We start from the raw sequence: 25477 nt of genomic DNA, 5'->3' as shown, positions 1-25477 counted from the left end.
AAATGAGAAATATGGAACGGCCGGAATACAAGCAAATGCATGATAAAGTTACTCTCCTGCATGACAACGCTCGGCCTCATATCGCGAAAGTCGTAAAAAAATATTTGGAAACGCTCTCCTGATATTGATCCTTCTGATTAGGGTAAAGTGTTATAATATGCCCCCCCTTAAGAACACATTGAGATATTTCCAAGTGTATTGATATATTTTCCTCGAGAATGTAAGTATTTCATTGCAATACGGATGAGGAGCATAATTTTCAATGACTCCAATAGAAAAGATGAGAATTGATTGATATAAACACATTTTCCAAAGTGGCCTCATTCTTATTTTTTTCGCTCGCCTCAGACATAATGCCCCAGCAGCCGTAAAATAAGTCTAACAACAAATCAGTCATTCAGTAATAGCCGTTCAACCGAGAAGGTTGTGTATAGAAGCGTACAGTTTAATAACGCTGGTTGGTTTACACGCGTTAAATACGACAACGGTTGAACTACAGGTAGAGACCTGTTGGCAGCAGCCGTTAAAACGTATAGTCGTGCTGCATAAGAGAGCCCTAGTGCTGGGCCAAGCTGGTGAAGGAAACAACAAAGGGCGTTTCCCAAACTCTACCCAGGCCGCAATATACAGCCACAAGTGCTGAGCAGAAGAGTGCAAAGGCACATCGAAGAGGAAGAGTGCAAAGGCACATAGAAGCAGGAGAGTGCAAAGGCACACCGGTGCGAAGGCACTTCGGTGCAGAAGCATATCGGTGCGGAGCACAAGGAAGAAGGAGACAAGACAACTCGGTCTCTCCACTGCCATACAACACGCAGGTATACACCGGTGACCTGCGCTGGTTACAGCTGGCGAAGACGAAAGCAAATCGGAATTCGAGTGGTGCTGGATGTCAGGTAGCAGTAGCATCACATCATATTCTATCGCTACAGTGAGCTTCAGCATTGTATCAACGTCCAGATACATCCAACAAGAACATCTAGAGCAACGAGGATCTACACGGCAGTGCAACGGAGATAGACAACAATTTCAAGGTAGAAGTTTTTTCTTTTCCTTTTGATTGAGTACTGTGTAGTGTTGGTTTCAAATTTTATTTTAAAGTTTAGTTAAAAATTTTAATGTAATGGATGAATCCATGGACGTAAATCCTAGCATGAATCCGATACCCCCACGAACGAAAAAATATCAGGAGAGCTCTTCTGGGCCTTGGATAGTCTTTTTTAGACGTATATCAAAGCCATTAAACATTTTTCAAATTAATAAAGGTTTGACATCACGATTCTCTTCAATCAAAGAGATCATAAAAGTAAATAACGATAAAATTCGTGTTGTGGTAAATAATTTGAAACACGCGAATGATATTGTCTCTTCAGAACATTTCAATAAAGAGTATAAAGTTTACATACCCTCCAAAGATGTCGAAATTGACGGTGTTGTTACCGAAGCGAGTCTTTCGGTAGATGATTTACTCAAGCATGGTGTTGGTCGTTTCAAGAACTCTATGCTTGAGGGTGTGAAAATACTGGAGTGCAAACAACTGTACTCAGTAGTTTATGAAGAGGGAAAAAAAGTTTATCGCCCATCAGACTCGTTTCGAGTGACATTTGCCGGGTCTGCGTTGCCGTCCCATGTCTATGTCGATAAAATTCGCCTCCCTGTTCGGCTTTTTGTTCCAAATGTAATGAATTGTACGAACTGCAAAAAATTCGGCCACACAGCTACTTACTGTAGTAATAAACCAAAATGTATTAAGTGTGAAGGGCCTCATAAAGATAATGATTGCAACAAGGAAATTGAAAAATGTATTTATTGTGGGAATAGTCCTCATGATGATATTTCAGTATGCACTGCATTTAAAGTGCACAAAGACAAAATTAAGCTTTCTTTAAAAGCACGGTCTAAGCGCACATATGCAGAAATGCTTAAAACGGTCATTGATGTCCCCCCTTTGGAAACCGAAAACGGGTTTTCAAATCTAGAGGAACCAGAGGACTCTGACTCTGACGAAAATAGTGAAGGTAATTCGTTTATCACTACCCAAGGGTCAGTTAAGAGAAAGAAGTCTTCCTCCAAATTACCAAAAAAGACACCTAAAATTTCATCTTCAAAAAAAGATCCCCGTGTTAAACAAAAAAAGTCAAAACCAAAGACTGTGCCTCCTGGTTTGTCAAATTCACAAACCAATCCAGGATCTAGTACAGAAAAAGATAATAATCCAGTGGGCTCCATTTCACAGCCACCAACAGGATTACTGAAGTTTTCGGAAATTGTTGAATGGATTTTCTCAGCATTCAATATATCTGAACCCTTAAAGACCCTCATAATGGCATTCCTTCCAATAGCTAGAACCTTTTTGAAGCAGTTATCAGCTCAATGGCCAATTGTCTCAGGTTTTGTATCTTTTGATGGATAATTTATCACCCGTCGCAAATGATACAATCACTGTCCTGCAGTGGAATTGTCGAAGCATCATGCCAAAACTTGATTCATTTAAAATATTATTGCATAGTCAAAAATGTGATGTATTTGCTTTATGCGAAACATGGCTTACTTCAAACATAGCTTTAAATTTTAATGATTTTAACATTATACGTCTCGATAGAGACTCTCCGTATGGTGGAGTGCTTTTGGGAATTAAGAAATGCTATTCCTTTTATAGATTAAACATCCCTTCAACTTCTAGTATAGAAGTTGTTGCTTGCCAAATAAACATTAAAGGCAAAGATATTTGCATGGCTTCGGTTTATATTCCTCCAAAAGCACAAGTTGGACAGCAACAGCTTAACGAAATGGTTGAAGCCCTTCCTGCACCACGATTGATTCTGGGGGATTTAAATTCGCACGGTATTATGTGGGGTTCCGTTTACAATGATAGCAGATCATCTTTAATACAAAACATTTGTGACAATTTTAGCATGACGGTATTAAATATGGGTAGCATGACACGGATCCCAAGACCTCCGGCACGCCCAAGTGCATTAGATCTATCTCTTTGCTCAACATCAATTCGACTAGATTGCACCTGGAAAATACTGCCTGATTTACACGGTAGCGATCATTTACCAATCATCATCTCAATTAGCAGTAGCAATTGCATTGCTACTTCCGCTAGTATTCCATATGATTTGACAAAAAATATCGACTGGATTAAATACCAAAGTAGTATCTCTAGTATTTTGAATTCAATGGAAGAGCTCCCTCCACTTGAAGAATATGACTTCCTCATTTGTTCGATTCTGGAGGCAGCAGAACAATCCCAAACTAAACGCTTTCCTGGGCCAACGACTAATAGAAGGCCTCCCAACCCCTGGTGGGACAAAGAGTGCTCAGAGGCTAAACTCGCAAAACAAAATGCTTGCAAGACGTTTCTAAAACGGGGAGGAGGAACTCCTCAGAATTTTGAAAAACTTATGGTTTTAGAAACCAAGTACAAGAGCATACTTCGAGCCAAAAAATGTAGCTATTGGAGACATTTTGTCGAAGGTTTGTCAAGAGATACCTCAATGAGCACTCTTTGGAACACGGCCAGACGAATGAGGAATCGTAACGTGGGCAATGAGAGTGATGAATACTCGAACCGATGGATATTTGACTTTGCTAGGAAAGTTTGCACAGATTCTGTTCCTACGCAGAGCATTATACGGGAATCTTCTCCAAATAATGGTTTTATTAATAACCCATTTTCAATGATGGAATTTTCTATAGCACTCTTGTCTTGTAACAATAACGCTCCAGGGTTGGACAGAATTAAATTCAACTTGGTGAAGAATCTGCCCAACCTCGCAAAAAGACGTTTGTTGGAATTGTTCAACAAGTTTCTTGAGCAAAATATTGTTCCACCTGACTGGAGACAAGTGAAAGTTATCGCCATTCAAAAACCGGGGAAACCAGCTTCCAATCACAACTCATATAGACCCATTGCGATGTTGTCCTGCATCAGAAAATTGTTCGAAAAAATTATTCTACGACGTCTCGACACTTGGGTCGAGACGAACGGTTTGTTGTCAGATACTCAGTTTGGCTTCCGTAGAAATAAAGGGACGAATGATTGCCTTGCATTACTTTCGTCTGACATCCAAATTGCCTTCGCTCAAAAGCAACAAATGGCATCTGTATTTTTAGACATTAAAGGAGCATTTGATTCAGTTTCCATTGATGTTCTTTCAGACAAGCTTCACCAAAATGGACTCCCAGCGGTTATAAATAATTATTTGCACAACCTTTTGTCAGAGAAACACATGCATTTTTCACATGGCGATTTGGCAACACTCAGAAATAGTTACATGGGTCTCCCGCAAGGCTCATGTCTCAGTCCGCTCCTCTATAATTTTTACGTAAATGACATTGACAGCTGTCTAGTAACCCCATGTACACTAAGACAATTGACAGATGATGGCGTGGTTTCAGTTACTGGACCCAAAACTATTGATCTGCATAAACCATTGCAAGATACCTTAGATAACTTGTCCGATTGGGCTGTTCATCTTGGTATCGAATTCTCTGCGGAGAAAACAGAGTTAGTCGTCTTTTCAAGAAAGCATGATCCCGCGCAGCTTCAGCTCCATATGATGGGAAGAATGATCCAACAGGTTTTAACTTTTAAATACCTCGGGGTGTGGTTCGATTCCAAATGCACGTGGGGAGGACACATTAGGTATCTGATAACGAAATGCCAACAAAGAGTAAATTTTCTTCGAACAATAACAGGATCTTGGTGGGGTTCTCATCCGGAAGATCTAATAAAATTGTATCAGACAACGATACTTTCAGTGATGGAATATGGATGCGTTTGCTTTCGTTCCGCTGCAAACTCTCATATTATCAAACTGGAGCGAATTCAGTATCGTTGTTTGCGAATTGCTTTAGGGTGCATGCATTCGACACATACAATGAGTCTTGAAGTTCTGGCGGGAGTTCTTCCATTAAAAGATCGATTTTGGGAGCTTTCATCACGCCTGCTAATAAGATGTGAGGTGCTGAATCCCATGGTAATTAATAATTTCGAACGACTAGTCGAGCTTCGATCTCAAACAAAATTCATGACAGTATATTTTAACCATATGTCACAGGAAATCAACCCTTCAAGATATATTCCTATCCGTGTCAGCCTCCTAAATGTCCCTGACTCAACTTTATTTTTCGATACATCCATGCAGCGCGAAGTGCGTGGAATCCCGGATCATCTACGTTCGACGGAAATCCCAAAAATATTTTCAAGTAAGTTCAGGCATATTGACTCTGAGAAAATGTTTTACACGGACGGATCGCGAATTGAAGAAGCGACAGGGTTTGGTATGTTCAACAATAATGTTTCGGCCTCATTTAGGCTTCAAGAACCTGCATCTGTTTATATAGCAGAGCTAGCAGCAGTTCATTATAGTTTGAGTGTAATCGTCACATTAATTCCAAACCATTATTTCCTCTTCACAGATAGTCTGAGTGCAATTGAAGCCATTCGCTCAAACATGACTGGCAAGACTGAACCGTTTTTCCTGGGCAAAATAAAACAGTGCCTGAACGACATATTGAACAATAATTATCTAATCACTATAGTCTGGGTCCCGGCTCATTGCTCCATTCCTGGCAATGAAAGAGCCGATATTTTAGCCAAACGTGGTGCTATTGAGGGTGAAATTTATGAGAGACCAATTGCTTCCAACGAATTCTATAGCTCGTCTCGCCAAAGAACACTTGCCAGCTGGCAAGCTTCTTGGGATAAAGATGATCTGGGTCGGTGGATGCACTCAATTATTCCGAAAATATCGACAAAGGCATGGTTCAGGGGACTGGATGTGAGTAGAGATTTCATTCGTGTGATGTCCAGACTCATGTCCAATCACTACACGTTAGATGCACATCTCCTTCGAATTGGGCTCTCCGAGACTAATCATTGTGCTTGTGGCGAAGGTTATCGAGATATTGATCATGTCGTTTGGACATGCGTGGAGTATCGTGATGTCAGATCTCAACTAATAAATTCTTTGCGTACCCAAGGTAGACTATCCAATATCCCAGTTCGAGACATTCTTGCTTGTCGTGACCTTTCATACATGAAACTTATTTATCATTTCATAAAGAAAACTGGAGTTTCAATTTAATAAAGGCCCCTTTCAAGACTTAGTTCTGATCCCAGCTGCGTCCATGAGTTCAACCAATAGCTAAATTAGAATAAAAATAATGTAATGATACAAACAAACTCGAAACAGTTTATGAAATTATTAACAAAATGTCTGAAAATAACAGCTTATTTTATAATTAATAGAAGTTAATCGTTTGGTTCAAATAATATGTCCGAGTAGATTTCATAATTAATGACGAGTTACCTAAGATGATATTTAAGTAATAAGAGAATATGTTTTAATAAATGCAAAACGTTGTGACTATGTTAGAATTAAATTAGGATAAGAATATTATGTAAAAGTGATGCTACGGCGAAGAAAAACTTATGTAAACTGCCTTAAGAAATAAACGTATTTATGAAAAAAAAAAACAAATCAGTGGCATGACACACAACAAAAGACATTTTATCCCACAACAATTATTCATTATGCTTCTTGAAATGTCCATAAAGTTACTGTTTTAAGATAATCAGTATGTCAAAGAAATGGCGAATAAAACATCTATTTAGTCGAAGCAAAACCTTACATCGAAAAGCTGCCAAATGAAATTTTTAGTTTTCTCATACTTTCCCGCAAACGACAACCACCAAACTTGCATAGCAGAAAGATCCTACGAAAAGATAGTGTTAGTGATAAAACTTTGGTTCAGAAAAGTCTCCAACGCTTAAGAAAGGAAAGGGGGCATTTTGGCTAGCAGGGGCGCTTTATAAGACTTTCCCCTACTGTTTTTTTCCGACGGATGCAGCACGATCTGGCAGGTCATCGGTTAACTTTTTTCGCAGAAATCGAACATTGGATTCAAACTTGGATCACCTCAAAAGACGAGATATTTTTTCGAGATGGAATTCAAAAATTGTCTAAGAGGTAAGAAAAAGTAGTATCTAGTGGACAAAAAACGGACCGAATTAATTGGTACTCTCAACATTTGTTCAGCAACCTAAATAGATCTAAAAAAATACCTTTCTCTTTTGTCACTTTATTGGCACTTATACGATTGTATGAAAAATGTACAGTCATCAAACTGTAAATCAAGAATTTTTTAAATAAAGTTGAGACTTGCAACCCTTTGATAGGTGACTTTTTTAACAGGCTCCACAATTTTCGTGCAATTCGCATGCGTCAACCTGTAATTGAAAAAAACGGAAAGCCGCATAACATTCAGAATTATTATGAAGGTACGTAAAAAAATTCTCTTCCTCATTTTTGAGTCTTTTTAACTATTCTGGACTTAGTTTCGGAAGCATTAGTGAGCATTTTCAGCTTCACGACTATCTTTTCCTCCACCAACATTTATTGATAAAATTTAGACGCCCCGGGTAGAAGTGATTGGCAAACCAATAGTAAATTTTATTATTAAAACCGAACATCTCAATGGTAGAAATTAAAATTATTTAGTTTGAAATAAGAGTTGAAATATAAAAAACCTTATTTGTCTGTATGAGAAAAAAGCAACAGAGTATCAAATTCTGTCATTGTAATATCAAAACAAGAACAAAATATTTATAAAAGACGAATATTCAGCTATTGGATTATCTAGTACCCGGAAAAGAATAATATCATAAGTATTCTGATCCAGTTTATTCAAAGTTTATTCATCTGATTCTGATCCAGTTTATTCAATTGTATTTTATTTGAAGATAGAACTACGGGATCAATTGTACTTAATTAAATTGAAATATCTCATCAATTACTAAATAAGATTTAATGACTTATTTTAATGCTTAATAGACATCGTACTATTCCTTTAATCCTTTGATGAAATATCAAGAAAATATCAAGTATCGCTATGACAGCACAGTAACATCAAAACAAAATATGATGGTGAAATTTGTCATTATTTTGTTCTTTGTTTGCTATTCACATCTACTCGGGGCTCCTCCGAATCAGTTCGCATACTTGCCTTGGGGAGAGGTCTGTCATTTTCAGAATGGCTACATCTGCAGCAGATTCTATACTGATGGACGAGTTTTGTTCGGGGTTGGGTCATTCTGTCCTGTAAGGAACTCTAAATGCTAAAAGTTTTGATGGCATTTGATTCATCATCATCATCTTTTCCTTTGACAATTTGACATAATTTTGATTTATTTCCATTACTTGTTTCTTAAGTATATTTTTCAATATATCGTCAATATAAGCATAATATCCAATTCCGTCCAAAACTAGGATAACATTTCATAAATATCCAAGTGCACTTTGCTATAAGCTAAAATTACAACTCGGCCAACCAACCCCGCACAAAACTCGGCCAACCTGACCAAATGAATGTTTTCGAGAACAATCACGCTCAAAATAAATAAAAGTAAGGTTCTATTGGAAACCGATTTGTCATTACTATTACGTACTACTTTACAAAAACAGAAATTTACGCATCAGTGCCGAAAAAAGAAAAATCATGCTCCTGCACAAACGACAACACAAAAACACCTGAAACTACGTCGATACGTGGGTAACCTAATGCTCCACCAAAATCATTATAGATGTCGCCACTGCGCACAATATCCTATTCAGAAAAAAAAAAACACTCGGCCAACAAACCCCGGTCTCCCCTATCTATTGCAGTCTCTATATATTCGAGATAAGTGACATGTACTCAATCCTGTGAGAAACAATATCAATCACATTCCGTCACAACAAATAAGCACCTGCCACTTTTATATTTAGTAAGGTAAATCCCATCATTATCTCAAGGAACATCGTTACTATACACTATTAGAATGAATAAAATTTACGTATGACGTAAATTTGAGGTTGTCGTATTTTCTTGAGTGATGAAAGAATATTACATCCATTAACGTGTAATTTTAAGTTTTGTGTCTGTTTCGCTTTAAAAATTCAGCTCATTAAGCTGTAAATGATTAATGTTTGCATGCTTTTGGATGTGAAGTGTGTAGAATTACTTTCACTGCTATGAGTACACAAAAGGACAAAAATTAAGATAAATAACTATTTTCTCCGATATCCGGCCATCATCGAAGCACCCACGTCATCTGGACAATTCCATGTAAGATCCAACCCACCAGCCGCTGCCGACCAACAGGGGCAAACTTGCGAAACTCAATAAATTATTAGGGGAGAAAGGACTAAATTATTAGGGGAGAAAGGACAAACGCGCGGAAGCTCGCGGATACCTGATTGAACATGAAAAGCAATGCATGGCGTATATGCTGCTCAAAATTTGGTTCGGACGCCGACATCTTTGACGCACGATCAGTGCGGTAAAATTTCATTTTCAATCGAATAATATAAGGTGAAAATGAAATTTATGGCCGCTGACCGTCAGCATATCCCTACTAATTCATTTGACTTTTGCTGCCATTTTCAAGTGAAGCTCCCAGAATTCACCGTCAGTTGAATAATCGTACCTAGTCATTTGAAGTTTTGCTTGCTCAGTTTCAAGTGCCAAGTAGTCTAGCTGCTTCATTGTCTTCGCTCTTGGTAGTAAGCAGATTCGAACGAATAGAATTATAAATGGAGTAAAGAATTAAAAATGAAAACTGAAGGAGGAAACAATTAATTTATGTGTATTCTGTGATTGACATTTCAGCTATCTGATTAGTCTTTCATCTATTATCTTGAACCAATTCGAATGTTTACATGAACCTCATTTGAAGGCCGCTCTCACACTATTGAAAGAGATATTTTGTTACTTCAAGAGATCAACTGACGGTAATTAAACTGAGCCTCGATTGAAGAGAAACGAGTGATGAACTGAATGCTGCTCGTTCGGGCCGTCAGCAAACATTGTGTGTGTCAGAGAGTGAAGTTTACTGCAGTGGAGAGATCGCCAATGTGTTCCACATTCAGTTTCAATTGAATTGAATGAAGTTTTACTGCACTGCGCACGATAACAAACTGATTGAAAGATTCTTATGTCGTTTTTCATTGATTCCACTCGCACGCCCGCATACGCATGGCTGCCAGATGGCTAACTAAACGCTGCCAGCTGGAAAAAATATGGCTGGCAGACATTCTGGTGACCGACTGCCTCACCGCTGACAGATATACAACTCAAACGATACAACCGTATCCACCAGGATTTTTCCACATTGAAATCTTCGACATTTTCAGCGAAGGTGGAAAGATGAAAACGCTCGGCTAACTTAGATACAGATGACTTTGTTTTGTCAAATTGGATTTGACAACCGTCGCTGAATCAATTTTGGTAGCCGTCTGGTGGCCATGGCTGCCCAGGTAGCCAAAACGCTGCCAGTGTTTTGCCCTGAAAGTCTGATCAATGAAACGGTTTCGTAAACTTTGGTTTGAACGCTTGCTGCTCGGAAAAGTAAACTGGTGCAAAATTGTTGCCTACGAATTGCCCCGAAAGTATTGATCGATTTCCATACGTGTGGAAATATGTGTATCATTTTTTGAAAAATGCTTTGTTATAAAGTAGTTTGTTGAAAATTATTCATGTTATAATTGATTTTAATTTTTATAAAGAAGAGTTTTGATATAACATTTTTCGGAGAAGGTTTGAACCCCAAAACACCAACCTGTATACGCGCCTGACACTGATGTTTCACCTACAGTAACTCAAAACATAGAATGCCGTCTACCGGAAATTTATTAATAGTATAATTAATACTAATAACTGCGTTCGTTTTCGTGGTTTATATTGAACTACTGCCCATTGAACAGTCGGTTACCATACATAAGGAATACAAATATAGTGCCCTTTGCAGATAGTTTAGTTATCTCAATTTCCAAGTCATTGAATTTCAAACTCACCTTGATAAATATTGCGTTTCGTTCCAGAATCATATATTTCATCATCAATCGATATGACCATGTAGTCTCCGCTGCTTAGCAGGTTGCGGTTCTGCATACAACGCACGAAATCTACCATTTCGATATATTCTCCAACAAATATGTAAACTGTTATGAAATAAAGCAAAATGATTACTCACGTTCGTTTAAGAATGCAAAGCAATCGCACTTCTCGTTGTCTGATATGTCTCATCCACTATGTTTTGCAGTTTATAAATTTTCGACGGAATGTAATCGGAGTATTCTCGGAAGTGATTGACAGTCAGGTTATTAGTTTCAGCTTGAACCTATCGGTTTAGGTGAAATTGATTAATGATGCGAAAAATTAATCTTTTTGATCTAATGGGAAAGTCTCACCGTAATAGCGTTCGCTATTTCCATACTCCAGGCAGGATGTTTGCCAGCCACTATTGTGAAACAGTACCAATTGTTGGCTAGTAGCAAGGAGACCACACTCTTCGAAACTTTCGTTGCTGGAGGCAAAGTTCTAGCAAAACTGCTGTAGACAGTTTTATCAGAAACAGCTGCGTCGGCACATTTCTGAAAAAAATGTTGTAAATCATTTGAAAGTAAATTATTTGATATTTGAAATACTATGAACAAATTTCAAAAATTAAAAGCAGAAAAGAAGGAAAAATAAGAATCTACTTGCTCCGAATTGGAGGAAAAATTGTGCACGTCTTTAGTTTAGTAAACCATACTTTTTGTTAGGATTAGGAGACCTATTCGACTCAAGCTTAATTCTTCAACAGAACCTATTCTTTTGCATGAACTTTTTTCAAATCGCTGTAACTAGGAAACTGTTAACTGATTTAAAATAGTGTCTAAAAATAAGTTGCAGGAAATTGATGAGAATTCCAAAAAATATACCTGCCTAACATCAAACAATGATTAATACTTTTCTCTGTAGGAGTCGGAAATGTACTCTCTGAGTTCTTCAAAGTTACATCGGGTGTACCTCAAAGAAAATACCGCAGACTCCTTTTTTCGTGCTGTTCGTGAATGATCTTTTCACTGACTTGTAGTCACTTAAAGTCATGTATGCAGATAATCTTCAAACTTACAGAATCTAAGCAAGCCTTAGTAATTGTTATGCTTTACATTAGTAACAAAACCGACATGACAATGAATGTTAGGAAATGTAATGCGATAACCATCTCACGGGGAGAAATCTGAAAAACCAAAAACTGTGCCTCCTGGTTTGTCAAATTCACAAACCAATCCAGGAACTAGCACAAGGAAAGACAACAATCCAGTGGGCCCCGTTTCACAGCCACCATCGGGATAACTGAAGTTTTCGGAAATTGTAGAAGCGATTTCCGCAACATTCAATATTTCTGAACCTCTAAAGACCATCATAACGGCATTCCTTCCAATAGCAAGAACTTTATTGAAAATGTTATCAGCTCATTGGCCAGTTCTCTCAGGTTTTGTATCATTTGATGGATAATTTATCATCCGACGCAAATGATCCAATCACTGTCCTGCAGTGAAATTGTCGAAGCATCATGCCAAAACTTGATTAATTTAAAGTTTTGTTGCATAGTCAAAAATGTGATGTATTTGCTTTGTGCGAAACATGGCTTACATCAAACATAGCCTTAAATTTTAATGACTTCAACATTATACGTCTCGATAGAGACTCTCCGTATGGTGGAGTACTTTTAGGATTTAAGAAAAGCTATTCGTTTTATAGATTAAACATTCCTTCGACTTCTAGTATAGAAGTTGTTGCTTGTCAAATAAACACTAAAGCAAGGACATTTGCATTGCTTAGGTATATATTTCTCCAAGAGCTCAAGTTATACAACGACAGCTTAATGAAATGGTCGAAGCCCTCCCTGCTCCACGATTGATTCTGGGAGATTTCAATTCGCACGGAATGATGTGGGGTTCCGTTTACAATGATAGCAGATCATCTCTAATATATAATATTTGCGACAATTTTAGCATGACGGTACTAAATATGGGTAGCATGACACGGATCCCAAGACCTCCTGCACGTCCAAGTGCATTAGATTTATCTCTTTGCTCGGCTTCAATTCGACTAGATTGCACCTGGAAAGTATTTCCTGATTTACACGGTAGCGATCATTTACCAATCATCATCTCAATTAGCATTAACAAAGGCATTGCTAATTCAATTAATATTCCTTATGATTTGACAAAAAATATTGACTTGATTAAATACCAAAGTAATATTTCAAGTGTCTTAACTTCAATGAAAGAGCTCCCTCCACTTGAAGAATATGACTTCCTCGTTTGGTCGATTCTGGAGGCCGCAGAACAAGCCCAAACCAAACGATTTCTTGGTCCATCGTCTAACAGAAGGCCTCCAAACCCTTGGTGGGACGAAGAGTGCTCAGATGCTAAGCACGCGAAACAAAATGCTTTCAAGAAGTTTTTAAAACGAGGAGGAGGAACTCCTCAGAATTTTGACATTAGAAACCAAGTACAAGAGCATACTTCGGGCCAAGAAATTTAACCATTGGAGACATTTTGTCGAAGGTTTGTCAAGAGAAACCTCAATGAGCACTCTTTGGAATACGGCCAGACGAATGAGGAATCGTAACGTAGGAAATGAGAGTGAGGAACACTCGAATCGATGGATATTTGATTTTGCGAGTAAAGTTTGTCCAGATTCTGTTCCTGCGCATAGTATTATTAGGGAGTCTTCTCCAAATAATGGTTCCATTGATAGCCCCTTTTCAATAATGGAATTTTCCATAGTACTCAAGTCTTGTAACAATAACGCTCCTGGGTTAGACAGAATTAAATTCAACTTGGTGAAGAATCTGCCCGACCTTGCAAAAAGACGTTTGTTGTAATTGTTCAACAAGTTTCGTGAGCAAAATATTGTTCCACTATATAACTGGAGGCAAGTGAAAGTTATCGCCATTCAAAAGCCGGGGACACCAGCCTCCAATCACAACTCATATAGACCCAATGTTGCAATGTTGTCTTGCATCAGAAAATTGTTCGAAAAAATTATTCTTCGACGTCTCGACACTTGGGTCGAGACGAACGGTTTGTTGTCAGATACTCAGTTTGGCTTCCGTAGAAATAAAGGGACGAATAATTGCCTTGCATTACTTTCGTCTGACATCCAAATTGCCTTCGCACAAAAACAACAAATGGCATCTGTATTTTTAGACATTAAATGAGCATATTATTCAGTTTCCATTGATGTTCTTTCAGACAAGTTCCATCAGCATGGACTTCCAACGATTATAAATAATAATTTGTTCAACCTTTTGTCAGAGAAATGCATATATTTTTCACATGGCGATTTGGCAACATTCAGAATTAGCTACATGGGTCTCCCGCAAGGCTCGTGCCTCAGTCCGCTCCACTATAATTTTTACGTGAATGACATTGACAGCTGTCTAGTAACCCCATGTACAGTTACTGGACCCAAAGCTATTGATCTGGAAAAACCATTGCAAGATACCTTAGAGAACTTTGTCCATTTGGGCTGTTCATCTGAGTATCTAATTCTCTGCGGAGATATCAGAGCTGGTCGTCTTTTCAAGAAAGCATGATCCCGCGCAGCTTCAGCTTCATATGATGGGAAGGATGATCCAACAGGTTTTGACTTTCAAATACCTCGTGGTGTGGTGTGATTCCAAATGCACGTGGGGAGGCACATTAGGTATCTGGTAACAAAATGCCAACAAGAAGTAAATTTTCTTCGAACAATATCTAGATCTTGGTGGGGTGCTCATCCGGAAGATCTAATAAAATTGTATCATTGTATCGATGGAAATCCCAAAAATATGTACAAGTAAGTTCAGGCATATTGACTCTGAGAAAATATTTTACACGGACGGATCACGAATTGAAGAGGCTACTGGGTTTGGTATGTTCAACAATAATGTTTCGGCTTCATTTAGGCTTCAAGAACCTGCATCTGTTTATATAGCAGAATTAGCAGCAGTTCATTATAGTTTGAGTGTAATCGTCACATTATCTCCAAACCATTATTTGCTCTTCACAGATAGTCTGAGTGCAATTGAATCCATTCGCTCAAACCCTGCTGGAAAAAATGAACCGTTTTTCTTGGGCAAAATAAAACAGTGCCTGAACGTCATATTGAATAATAATTAGCAGATAACAATAGTTTGGGTCCCGGCTCATTGCTCGGTTCCAGGCAATGAAAGAGCCGATAGTTTTGCCAAACGTGGTGCTATTGAAGATGAAATTTATGAGCGACCGATAGCTTTCAACGAATTCTATAGCGCGACTCGCCAAAAAACACTTGCCAGCTGGCAAGCTTCTTGGGATAAAGATGATCTGGGTCGGTGGATGCACTCAATTATTCCTAAAATATCGACAAAGGCATGGTTCAGGGGACTGGATGTGTGTAGGGATTTCATTCGCGTGATGTCCAGACTCATGTCCAATCACTACACGTTAGATGCACATCTCCTTCGAATTGGACTTTTCCGAAACTAATCATTGTACTTGTGGCGAAGGTTATCGCGATATTGATCATGTCATTTGAACATGCGTGGAGTATCGCGATGTCAGATCTCAACTAATAAATTCTTTGCGTACCCAAGGTTGACAATCCAATGTCCCAGTTCGCGACATTCTTGCTTGTCGTGACCTTCCTTACATGAAACTTCTTTATAATTTCAATAAGTCCATTGGAGTTCCAATTTTAATTTTATTCTATGTTAGACTGTTTTCTCTTCCATGAGTTCAACCAATAGCCAGCTAACTTATATTAAATAAAAGTGATGAACTGATACCTACAAAAATAAATGTATTTAATTTAATGTAATTTATAATATCAACTCGCTTGATAAAAACAGTGATTGGATAAACTAATGCATATAAACATACTTATATGATATTCGAAATGTATTAGGTTTAATACATTGTGGATGCCACGGCGTAGAAAAACTTATGTATAATGCCTATGAAATAAACGTATTTATGGAAAGAACCATCTCACGGGTAGAATCATCGATTTTGTTCGAATACACTGCAATCAATTTTCTGCAACTTCATGTTGTACATAATACTTGTGCAATTCATGGTTTCCGCGTTGCAACACAGTTAAGAAAGTGTATGAAAAGTTACATTACGTTTTGTTCTTTTTAAAGATCAATCCTGAATCGAATTGGTCTTTCTACCGCAATACAAATGGTTTGCCATAGCGATGACTTGTTACCTATTTCTAAATTATCTTGTGTTGGCTAATTCAATACTCACATATGAGATCATTGGAATATTCCAAGCAGAGGCCACCAACGCTTCCGTCGTACATGTTTCATCCGGTCCTATGAACGCTGCTATTCCCTCGTCACGCATTTCGGTCATTTTACTAGCAAGGGTAACAAATATCTCAATCATAGCTCACGAGTCACGACAGTTCACGGACCGTTCATGGAACAGTGTAAATTATCTACGAACGTTAATTCTACTTCTTCGTATGTCTACTTACCGGATCGGATATGCTTTCAATGATTTCTGAGCCCCAATATCGACGGGTTTCAGCTTTACCGTTTTTCCAGGAAGCAGCGAGCTATCGTTGTTAATGTTTTCGATGGCCAGCACCAATGCACCTAAGATTACCTATGAAGAATACTTTCGTACATTAGAATGATATAGGCAGCGTTCAACTATAGGTAGCGGCATGCAAACATTAGACTATCAAGCCAACACAGAATCCAAATTACAGATCATACTATTTTCAGATAACTTCAAATCTGTGTGAACCTTTTTTCATTATCCATAGTTATACCGAATTACAGATGAGATATAAGAAAGAAAGTGTGAAGTCGGAAGTAGCGTATTAGGCAATCTTACCAACGACTATCAGCGTTGGCCCAGAAAGATTTGCTGTGTTTGTAACTATTTTTTGCATTAGTTATGACTTCTGGTTCTATTAGTGCTACCAGAAGTCTTCACATTGTACATTGAGTGACACGCGACGGTATATGCTTTAACTTTAGATTCAACTATGGGTCGCCAAAAGGTTAGATAACTAAGTGTCCATCTCATACCTCATACCTCATACCATACCACAAGTCCCCATCTCATACCTCATACCTTCCCTTCACCGCCCGGCGGTTAAAGTTTGAAAATTTTCGATATTTAAAACTCACTATAGGAGGGATTGGTTGGTACATGAATTTTCGAGATCGAAGTTTTTTTTCGATTTCAAATGTCTTAAGCATGAAACGTCGAGATCTAGTGGGGCTTTTGGATTTCCGAAATCGAAAAAAAATGTTGAAGCCATATGTTTAAAAATTACATGGTAGCAATGCAATGGAGGCTATGGTGATTTTTCAAGTTCGAAAATTTTTAAACTTTAAGCCGGGCTGCACCACTTACCCATATATCCGATTAAGCTCAAATTTTGCACAGAGACATTTTTAAGGTGATAAATCAGTTCAATTGGATTTATCGATTCATAAGAGTAATTTCTGTGACTGAATAGACAAAATTTGATATTAAAAACTGAAAAAATATCTGCTTGGACAGGAACAATTTCTCTTTAGAAGAACGTTTTGTCTTTCTCATATAAAAAGAATACGCAAAACCCGAATTTTGAACCGAAGCCTGGAGAGCCGAGTGTCATATACAATTTGACTCAGTTCGTCGATTTCAGTTCCGTCGAGTACGCAAAATGTATGTGTGTATGTATCTGTGTAGGTAACAAATATGTGCACTTGATTTTCTCGGGGATGGCAAGACCAATTTTCACAAACTTAGACTCAAATGAAAAATCTCTTATTTTCATAGTTTGTTGCTCAATTTTACTCGGATCGAAATTCCAGTTTGGGAGTAACAAAGAATGAAAAAAATACTCACGATTTCCTCGAATTGTCTTCAACTCTGATTCAAACGAAAGGCCTTATAGTCTTACAGCCTGTTATCAAATTACATATCGATCCGACTTTCGGTTCCGGAGTTACAGGGTGAAATGTGAATAATGAACTTGAAAAGTGCACTCATTTCTCTCAGAGATCCTTCATCCGATTTTCACAAACTAATAGCGTTTTCAATTGAAAAACACTGGTGGCGTGGATTGCTCTGGTTTTGCACTTTCGAGCAGAAATGGCAATGAAACACCGTCAAAATATTGCATTTCTGCTCGAATGTGCCACCAGTGTTTTTCAATGAAAATTGGCATAAGATTTAAATAAAAGGTAATACAATCTTATAAAAACTATACCCAATTTCATCCGGGTACGAAATAGAGCCAAATACATTCAAATAGTCGTACAATTCGTACCGGATTATCGTTTTTGATTCCGGAAAAGTGTTCGTGTGCTTTAAATAGGAAATCACGTAAATTTATGCCGTTTTTCATTGAAAACACTGGTGGCGTACATTGCTCTGGTTTTGCACTTTCGAGCAGAAATGCAACATTCTGACGTTGTTTCATTGCTATTTCTGCTCGAAAGTGCAAAGCCAGAGCAATCCACGCCACCAGTGTTTTTCAATGAAAAACGGCACTAGATTTAAATAAAAGTGTTGTGTTTCCATAAATTAAGAAGACATAAACTTTCATAAACTTAGACTCAAAATAATCAATGAAAAACGACATAAGATTCAAATGAAAGGTCTTGTGGTCCCATACAAAATTCCTAAACATTCTTTGGATCCGACTTACGATTCCGGAATTATGGGGTGAAATGTACAAAAAAATTTGAAAATAAGTGCACCAACTTTTCTGGGAGATGGCAAAACCGAATTCCATAAACTTCGATTCATTTAAATTTCATACAAAATTCCTGAATTTTGTTTGGTCTGACTTTGTGCATGTACAAAAATATAAAAATATATGTACTCACTTTTCTCGGAGTTGGCTGAATCGATTTTTACAGACATAAATTAAAATGAAAGGTTTTATGTTCCCATCGAAAATTTTTGAATTTCATCTTGATCCTGATTCCGGTTCCGGAATTATAGGGTGATTAGTGTGAAAATTACAATTTTTAAATTATATACTCACTTTACTTAAAGATGGCGTAACCGAGTTTTACAAACTTGGATTCAAATGAGTGTTTTATTTTCTATAGAACTAGATTTAAGGAAAATGTATCATTTGGATGATTGTAATCTGTTGACGCAAAAGATGAGGAGGTTTTATGCCTTTTGGAGAGCGAGTTTGATTATCTTAACTCTAGTGGGCTATTTCATAAATAAATAAACTGAAAAGCATCATTGTACAAATACAACAATAAAAAAAATTCGCCGCATAGGTGAAGAGGAATTGCCTGTTGGCTTAAACCTTGCGTGAGACACAATCCTGTTAGCTGAGAATATAGGTATTGTCTCAAAACATCAAACGCTGCAGTACCAAATAATTGATGTTGAAACTGACTTTAGAGTCTTTATTAAAGACTACTTGATTGTTTCTCTATATACAAAGAACGTTTGGATTAAATTTATAGTGAATCTAGTTTTAATAAGTGATAAGAAGTAGAATTAAGCAATAGATATCAACATAATATGATATGGTTCAAGAGTCTATTAAAATTTCAAGTTGGAAATTATGTGCCGGATTAGGCCCCACTTTGTTTGTCCGGTTAAGCCCCGAGCAAGCAATTCATTCTCCAGACGCAATAATAATTTTATTTTCCACATATTCATATGCATCATGTAATATTTATATGTTAATTTATAATTTTTAATCAAATCCTCGATCACTTTTAAGTGTACAGCACTTACGCCTTATGTGTGAAGCACGTAAGCAGATTTCATGTGTGAAGCAAATATAAATTACGTGATTGTAAGCTGTGAAAATATGAAACGAAGAGGAAAGTGCTCGCATATTTAGGATTGATATAGTTTGAACTGCGAACAATACAACTGCGACTTTTTCGTTTCATATAGGCAACGGAACACAACTTTCATATGGACGCTACAATATGCCAGTCATTATAGTTATCAATTTAGCTTATATATTTATTATTAAAAAAATAAGATAAACTTCCATTTTAAATATATGTTACATATAAAGGAAACGTAAAATCATTTTCATTTAATAAATACCAGCCATACTGATAATAAATCAATAGATGAGCATTTGATTACCATTGGAAATATACATGAAAGTTAAATGAATTTCAGATGAATAATATATGGATTTCATATGGATTTCACACGTGATATATCAATAATAGCTGAGTGAAATTCACATAAAACGTACGTATTGCCAACAATATTTTTTATTATGTGGGACACACGACTGTTATAAATGGAAAAGGCAACTATTACGTATAAAGTATTATGGAAAATAGTCATATGTTTTTGCATTTGAATACTAAGTAATTATAATGACTAAGTAATTATTATTTTGAGTGTACGTATCCGGACTAGCCCCCCTGAGGCATTTCTCATTTTATTATAATTTTGTTAAACTCAAACTGTCATCTTCGGAACAACAATGTGAGTTCTACATTAAAAGGAATTCAAACCGACTCCTGCTTATATACTGAAATGACCGCACGGAAAGACCGATATCAGCATTTTGGCGAAAAAATTAGTTGATTTTCTGATTTTAGTTAGTTATTTTTTGAGACAACTAAAAAAATCTTACTTTTGCTAATTTAGATTTTTTAATTCTAATTTCCTTGATAATAATAAAATATTCATTGAAAAGGCTTTTTTTTTTAGTTGAATTCACCAATTGTCATTTCTTAGCTAAGGCGCACTTCATATCCATTCAACTAATTTTTAAGTTGAATTAGAGAAATAAAACGTTGTTTTCAACCAACGGTTGGTGAATTGGTTTCTGCAATTTGCAGCCATATTGCGCTCTGTCGTTGAAATAACGCTAACACCGTAATGACTACTAGCCACAAGATGGCACACTACTACCGAAAAAAATTTCAGTCGCGGTTGTCTTTTCTATATTGGCAGGTATAAATACGATGTTGTATTGGAGAGAAAGACATAAGCGAAACATAAACTTCTTTTTGAACATTTTTCTTCTAAATCGCTGCTTTCTTCATTCGACTTCGCGAAATCGACTCTCTCACTGAAAACTTTGAGCACTCGGAAAATAAAAACCGAATACAAGTAGTACATCGAACGGCGTGGCCCGGAAGGTTGGAAGATACAGAAAACATCATTTGACATGTATAATTAGAGTGCAACATTCGAAACTCAATTCACTGTTCCGCGTAAAAACATTATTACGCACAATCGCTTCAAATGCGCACAAATAAATGAATAAATACATGTTCCACTAACAGTTTACGTAATTTTTACATACCGGTTTAGAAATTTATATATGGATATATCGTAACACATGCGTAAAACATCTAAACAATTTGCAAGCAGTTTCAGCAAGACTGTCCCTTTTAGCTTTTTAATGGATTGTTTTGTTTTGACACTTCTCGTGAATTTTGTGGCTAATAAACTGGTGATAGATAAATAGAAACAAATTTTCTGATTTTAAAAACAAAATTAGTTGTCAATGAGAATTTCGTGTTGGATTGAAATATTGCTGGTTTGTGTCCAGAATAATCGCCAACTAAACACATTCTCTAAAAATAAGAGTTTTTTTCAGCAAATAAATTTTCAATTTTAACTAATTTTATAGTTATTTTGGAAATTTTGTTGTTAAAATCAACTAATTCAAAAACAGTAATACGAATTAGGCGCAGAGCTAATTTCGGTCGTTCCGTGCAGTTTTTTAAATATGGTCTAGTAAATACAAAATAGTTCGTAAAGTTTTAAATTACATTAAACACAATCTATTGTGTGTTGAAACTCGCATTAATATCACAATGAACTCAAAGATATGATTGAAAATCAAGATTCTCGTTTATTTTACTATCACTATCATAGACGTATTTTTATCAGAACTATTATAGGAAGTTTTTTCATTTCATTTTCTGTGAGATAACGCAAGCGCTCTTTGAAGTTCACGTTTTTCTCGAAAATTAGTTTTCATACATAAGCACCATTCGCGTAAACTTGGTCACATATAGAAATCGAAAAATTCAAGTCAACATTAAACTTTCGTGACGTAACGTTTTGTTAAATCGTATATGTTGTATTTTTCATAATATTTGAAGATCCCTCCCCCCACTAAAAAGCGTGACGTAATTTGTAAAATACGCCTTACGTCAGCTTAGCGTTTTGTCAGACCCTATCAGCTTGGAGCGAAATCAATCTTCAGTTCAGCAACGCCATCGCACGGCATCACATTCAACATATCATGTCAATTGTATACGTGCACAGTGCTACTATTTTGGCGCGCACGAATTTGACATTTCTCTCCCCTTCCCCTATGTACGAGATAGGATGCGGACTCGCCTGAGGGTGCCAAAAAATGATGTTGCCAATGATTTGTTGGGAAATGTGAGAGCTAGATATCTTCAGATAGCGATAATATCTCAACACTAACTGCTAATGCTGTTGATGATGATACCTTTGCCCCGAATCAGATACTGTACTTTGTATTTTGTCGAATCGAGAAGAAAAAAATTTGCCAGAATATTCAAATATTTCGATCAAACCTGAATTCCCGCAGGTAAACTATGGAATTCATTTTAAGCTCTCGATGATTGAAGACGTAGTTATGCAACTTGTCACCGAAAATAGTTTTCAATCGTACAAGTTGATTTCATCAACAAATGAGTTTCTCGAATATGATAAGGAAAATGTAATAAAAATGAAAAGTTCACAAGAAAATTTAGACGACGAGAAGGAAGGTATTTCAAAAACAAACTTCAAATGTCTTCGAAGAATGACGAAAGACGGGCGAAGGATGGCGTTCAGAAAGTAAAAAAAGGTTCTTCGTGGTTTATGAACGTTCCCTAGCCGTCCAATAATGGCACTGAATCAGTGCAAAAATGTTTAAATCAACAACATTTACACATTGAATAAGTCATGCAAATAACACAGCAATTTATCATATTACCTACCTTCGAGTGCACATATCCAGCGAGGAATCCTATATGCACCTCATTCTGCTTGGCAGCAAACGCGGAATGTTCAGTCTTTTCATTAGTAGATATACTCCAGCTATTATTGCTAAGCACGCCAACATTCACGCAATCACATGTGGCAGCATGGGGCTGCCGGAAAAGACTGAACGAGGCTCCAATTGACATCTGTAGACAGGACATCCGAGCAGCGACGAACAGCAAGATCCGGAGATTATAGACCTTTTGATTGCTCTGCACCATTGCCTTTATTTCGAATGGTGCTATGAAATTCTCGATGTAAGTTTATTACTTGTTGCGAAGTATGTCGACACAAACGTTCGATATGGAGATTACGGTTGATCTTAGATAACTAATTAAGGAAACAGTGAAATTAGTGTCAATCAAAATAATCCCGGAGCATCAATCGCCTTCGGTACGATTCATTAGAATTTGACCATCTTCAATGAGCCTGTGCTTCCATTTTCCTTCACTCTAAGAGTGGAACGCACCCACGAGAACTTTTAAACCTTAACAGATTAGATACATCAGTCAAGATGGCAATAATCACGCAATCTGCTGTATTTTCGACCCGTCACACTAATGGTTCTCTAATGGCTGACATTCTCGTTCATTGTACCCATGTAATATCCTGTGCTATTCAGAAGGCGTCGCGTAACGAAAACGAATGGTTTAAACTTCCTACCAAACTAGACTTTTGAACTGTGAATGTTTTTGATTTGTTAGTACGCCACTGCGATAAAAAGGTCATCAGAACCGCAAACGATTAATAAAATCAAAGGATGAAGGATAAAAGATTTCGACGTGATTTGAAAATTTCATGTATCCTTCGAAATTTATGAAAACACGAAACTCATTGGAACGAAAACTAGACAGAACCAAATAAAACGTAATGGCCAAGATAACGCCCACCCATCTAAGCTAATCTATTGGTAAGAGATTGTATCATCCAGAATAATTATTTTCATTTCATCGGACCACTATTATAATCTAACTAAACATAGCGAAATAATTTATGAAAGCAACACACGCTACATACTGAATCAAACGAAATAAAAATAATGAGAAATAAGAGTAAGACTCTTCATCAATCTTCCATATAGCAAACAGTATGAGGTGTGTAAATTATTACTTATATACCATAGGCATATATACCGGCTGCCGAATGGAACATTCAGTTTGGTCTAGTATCAAGAACGTACGAAAATATCAAAGCTTAATCAAATAAATTTATAGGCACCCATCAAGATGACATCATGTGACCATCGCACAGTGGTTCGAATAAAAAATAAACGTGGACATAAATCAGTAGCTGCCAAACCGTTCTTTTAATGCATATAGTTGCATTTAAGAAATTATTTACAAATATATACCGCGTAATTTGATTCTATCCCTAATTGTGCATGACCTACTTTGACAAAAAATGTAACCATCACTTTTTTTTCTAAAGAGATAGAATTTTATTTTCTTCTACAAAGTTTTGGAACTATTGAAAATAATTTGCTTTGTCAAATATATCAAAAGGTATATAGGTATAGGTCGCACCGTTTCAGATATACAAAGCGTTTTTATGGCATGGCCCCCAGTTTTTTATTCATAACTTGTTCCGAGTTATTTTGTTATGCATACTTTGTTTGGAATAATTTTTTTTTTTTTTTCATAAATACGTTTATTTCATAGGCAATATACATAAGTTTTTCTTCGCCGTGGCATCCACAATACATAGTAGTTTAAACCTAATACATTTCGAATATCATATTAGTATGTTGGTACTCATTAGTTAATCTAAACACTGTTTTTATCAAGCGAGTTGCTATTTTAATTACATTAAATAAAATACATTTATTTTGTACATGATCTTATAACTATTTCAGGATTGTTTGTATCAGTTCACCACTTATATTCAATATCCTATAGTTGGCTATTGGTTGAACTCATGGAAGAGAAAACAGTTTAACATAAAATAAAATTTAAATTGGAACTCCAATGGATTTAATGAAATGATAAAGAAGTTTCATGTATGGAAGGTCACGACAAGCAAGAATGTCGCGAACTGGGACATTGGATAGTCTACCTTGGGTACGCAAGGAATTTATTAGTTGAGATCTGACATCACGAAACTCCACGCATGTCCAAACAACATGGTCAATATCGCGGTAACCTTCGCCGCAAGCACAATGATTAGTCTCGGAAAGTCCAATTCGAAGGAGATGTGCATCTAACGTGTAGTGATTGGACATGAGTCTGGACATCACACGAATGAAATCTCTACTCACATCCAGTCCCCTGAACCATGCCTTTGTCGATATTTTAGGAATAATTGAGTGCATCCACCGACCCAGATCATCTTTATCCCAAGAAGCTTGCCAGCTGGCAAGTGTTCTTTGGCGAGACGCGCTATAGAATTCGTTGAAAGCAATCGGTCTCTCATAAATTTCACCCTCAATAGCACCACGTTTGGCTAAAATATCGGCTCTTTCATTGCCTGGAATGGAGCAATGAGCCGGAACCCAAACTATTGTGATTAGATAATTATTATTCAATATGTCGTTCAGACACTGTTTTATTTTACCCAAGAAAAACGGTTCATTTTTGCCAGCAGCGTTTGAGCGAATGGCTTCAATTGCACTCAGACTATCTGTGAAGAGGAAATAATGGTTTGGAGATAATGTG

At 36.9% G+C, this 25477-nt stretch overlaps 1 protein-coding gene across 1 annotated transcript in view; it reads right to left on the bottom strand.

Moving 5' to 3' along the window:
* Positions 1-23214, bottom strand: part of LOC131427365 (guanylate cyclase 32E) — a 41287-nt gene extending 18073 nt beyond the window's left edge. Inside the window, exons 1-6 of the mRNA XM_058590487.1 lie at positions 22784-23214; positions 16336-16466; positions 16104-16215; positions 11241-11423; positions 11053-11170; positions 10845-10991 (exon numbers count right to left, since the gene is read on the bottom strand). Coding sequence (XP_058446470.1) covers positions 10845-10991; positions 11053-11170; positions 11241-11423; positions 16104-16215; positions 16336-16466; positions 22784-23047 — 955 coding nt within the window. The 5' untranslated portion in view covers positions 23048-23214. The remainder of the gene's footprint in view (positions 1-10844; positions 10992-11052; positions 11171-11240; positions 11424-16103; positions 16216-16335; positions 16467-22783) is intronic.
* Between the last annotated feature and the right edge of the window lie 2263 nt (positions 23215-25477).

The sequence above is a fragment of the Malaya genurostris genome, chromosome 2 (assembly GCF_030247185.1).
Source record: "Malaya genurostris strain Urasoe2022 chromosome 2, Malgen_1.1, whole genome shotgun sequence".
Taxonomy (NCBI): domain Eukaryota; kingdom Metazoa; phylum Arthropoda; class Insecta; order Diptera; family Culicidae; genus Malaya; species Malaya genurostris.
This window is presented reverse-complemented; position numbering and strand designations above follow the sequence as displayed.